Below are 2447 nucleotides of genomic sequence, written 5' to 3'. Positions count from 1 at the left end.
TCTTCAGCCTTTGAGACTTCCAGCTTTCTTTCCTCCTCATGTTCTTCTTAAGTTCTTATTCAGCTCAAAACCTGCGACAATAACACCCACAAGTGATTCGATTTGCTTTACGCACGAACTAAACTTATTCAGTTCAATTCTTAATAAAAACCTATGGATTCATCACATTTTTGCATTGGTTTAGAGAAGAAATCACTTATATTAACACATGAATTTACCATTAATTTACTCCTAACAATATGCTCAAAAGTAGGTGGGAGCAAGACTTTTCAAATAAAAACATGGGTGGGGACCTACACATGTGCTAGGGTTTTAAACAATATAAGTGCTAAGTCCAAGTGGGTTATAAAAACTATGGTAAACAAGATGCAGAGCAGTCAGAAGGTGAGGATTGCAGACATCATTCAGGACATGAGAAAAACCTACTCAATTGGTATTACACCAAGTAGGGCATTAAAGGCCAAAGAGATAGCTAAAGGAATAGTTAAAGGTGTTGCAGTTAGATATTATGCTATGTTTTAGATGTATGCAGCTGAATCGAAGAGAGTGTGTGATGGAAATATAATTAAAATTAATGTAAATAGACATAACCCATCTATTCAGCCCAGATTTGGGTCTTTCTACTTATGTTTTGATGGATGCAAGAAGGGCTTTACTAATGGTTGTAGACCTTTTTATTGGTGTTGATGGATTCCATTTGAAGACAATTTTTTGGTGGTTAATTGTTGATAGTTGTAGGAAGAGATCCAAATGACCAATATTTTCCATTGGCTTTTGGTGTGGTTGAAACTGAGACAAAAGATAGTTGGAGATGGTTTTTGAAACTTATAATGGAAGACATAGGCCAAGATAGAAGATATGTTTTCATCTCAGACCAACAAAAGGTATGTGGTTGTTATATGTTTGTATTGTATTATGTTGAATTCTGCAACTATTATGTTAACTTCTGAATCTGTGTTATGTAGGGATTGGTTAGTGTTTTTGAAAGAGATGTTTGATATAATTGAGCATAAATTGTGCCTAAGACATTTGTATGCAAACTTCAAGAAGAAATTTGGTGGGGGCACCTTAATCAGGGATCTGATGATGGGAGCAGCTAAGGTAAACTATTTTCAAGCATGGGAGGAGAAGATGGTTGAATTAAAGAAAGTGGATTCAAAGGCTTAGGAGTGGCTGATGAATGTTCCTACGAAATCATGATGTAAGCATGCTTTTAACATATATCCTAAGTGTGATGTACTAATGAATAACATCTCTGAATCGTTTAATGCAACAATACTTGGTGCTAAGGACAAACCTACTCTAACAATGTGTGAATGGATTAGGACATATTTAATGAATAGAATTTCTACAACAACTACGAAACTAGAAAGGTGGGAACATAGGATAATTCCAATTCCTAGAAAGAGAATGGATAAGGAGGTCTATATGAGTGGGAAATGGACTTCAAGTTGGTCTATGGGTGATAAATGGGAGGTAAAATATGCATACAACACTCAGCAATTTGTTGTTGATGTTGGAAAAAGAACTTGTTCATGTGGGTTTTGGGATTTAGTAGGTATTCTATGTAGACATGCATGTGCGGCATTAGCATATAGGCAACAAAAACCAGAGGAGTATGTAGATGATTACTACTCTAGGCAAAAATATGCATTGGTATATAGTGTTCCAATAAGCCCAATAAATGGGATGGATATGTGGCCAATAGTTGAAGCAGGTGAGTTAAACCCACCTTTGTACAAGAAGGGACCTGGCAGACTAAAGAAGCTTAGGTTCAGAGAATTGGGTGATGGTGGTACAAGAATAAGGAGAGTTGGAGTTACCTATAGATGTACCAAATGTGATCAAATGAGACATAACTCAAGAGGTTACTTCTCAGAATCCAGAGGCACTTAAAAGAAAGGTAAAATTGTATTCAACTATTAATAGTGTTATGATTTTATCTGTTAGAACGGGTTGATATAACTGTGTTTAATTTATCTGTTGTATAGAAAGGCTCCTAGACATTATGCTAAATAAGGTAAGGCACAAACTGCTGCATGTACAGATGAACAAGCTGCTGCACATGCAGATGAAGTAACTGCTATACATGCAGATGAACTACCAGATGACACTACTGCATAGACAAATGAACTGGAAGATACACAAGTTGACAGTGTTGTAGGAACATATGAACTACCAGATGCACAAGTTGACAACACTATTGCACAAGTTGATAACATTGTTGCCCAAGTTAACATGACTACTCTCGTCAAACCAAAACTGTCAAGAAAATAATTTCCAAAGACCAAGAAAGACTGCACTTGCACCTGCTACTAATGATGAAAGGTTTTATGAGTTATATGGAAATAATGAGGATGAAGCAACTCATGCTAAGACGGTGAAACATGAGCTACCCAAAAGATCAAGTGATAGGTTGAAGACCTTGAAAACTAAGTCAATCAAAA

At 36.2% G+C, this 2447-nt stretch overlaps 1 protein-coding gene across 1 annotated transcript; it reads left to right on the top strand.

Annotated features, from left to right (window-relative positions):
• The first annotated feature begins 1242 nt into the window (after positions 1 to 1242).
• LOC131627090 (uncharacterized) lies at positions 1243 to 1896 on the top strand. The gene has a single exon (XM_058897918.1). The coding sequence runs from the start codon at positions 1243 to 1245 to the stop codon at positions 1894 to 1896; it is 654 nt and encodes a 217-aa protein (XP_058753901.1).
• Positions 1897 to 2447: the final 551 nt, after the last annotated feature.

This window comes from Vicia villosa, unplaced genomic scaffold, assembly GCF_029867415.1.
Source record: "Vicia villosa cultivar HV-30 ecotype Madison, WI unplaced genomic scaffold, Vvil1.0 ctg.000349F_1_1, whole genome shotgun sequence".
NCBI lineage: Eukaryota > Viridiplantae > Streptophyta > Magnoliopsida > Fabales > Fabaceae > Vicia > Vicia villosa.
This window is presented reverse-complemented; position numbering and strand designations above follow the sequence as displayed.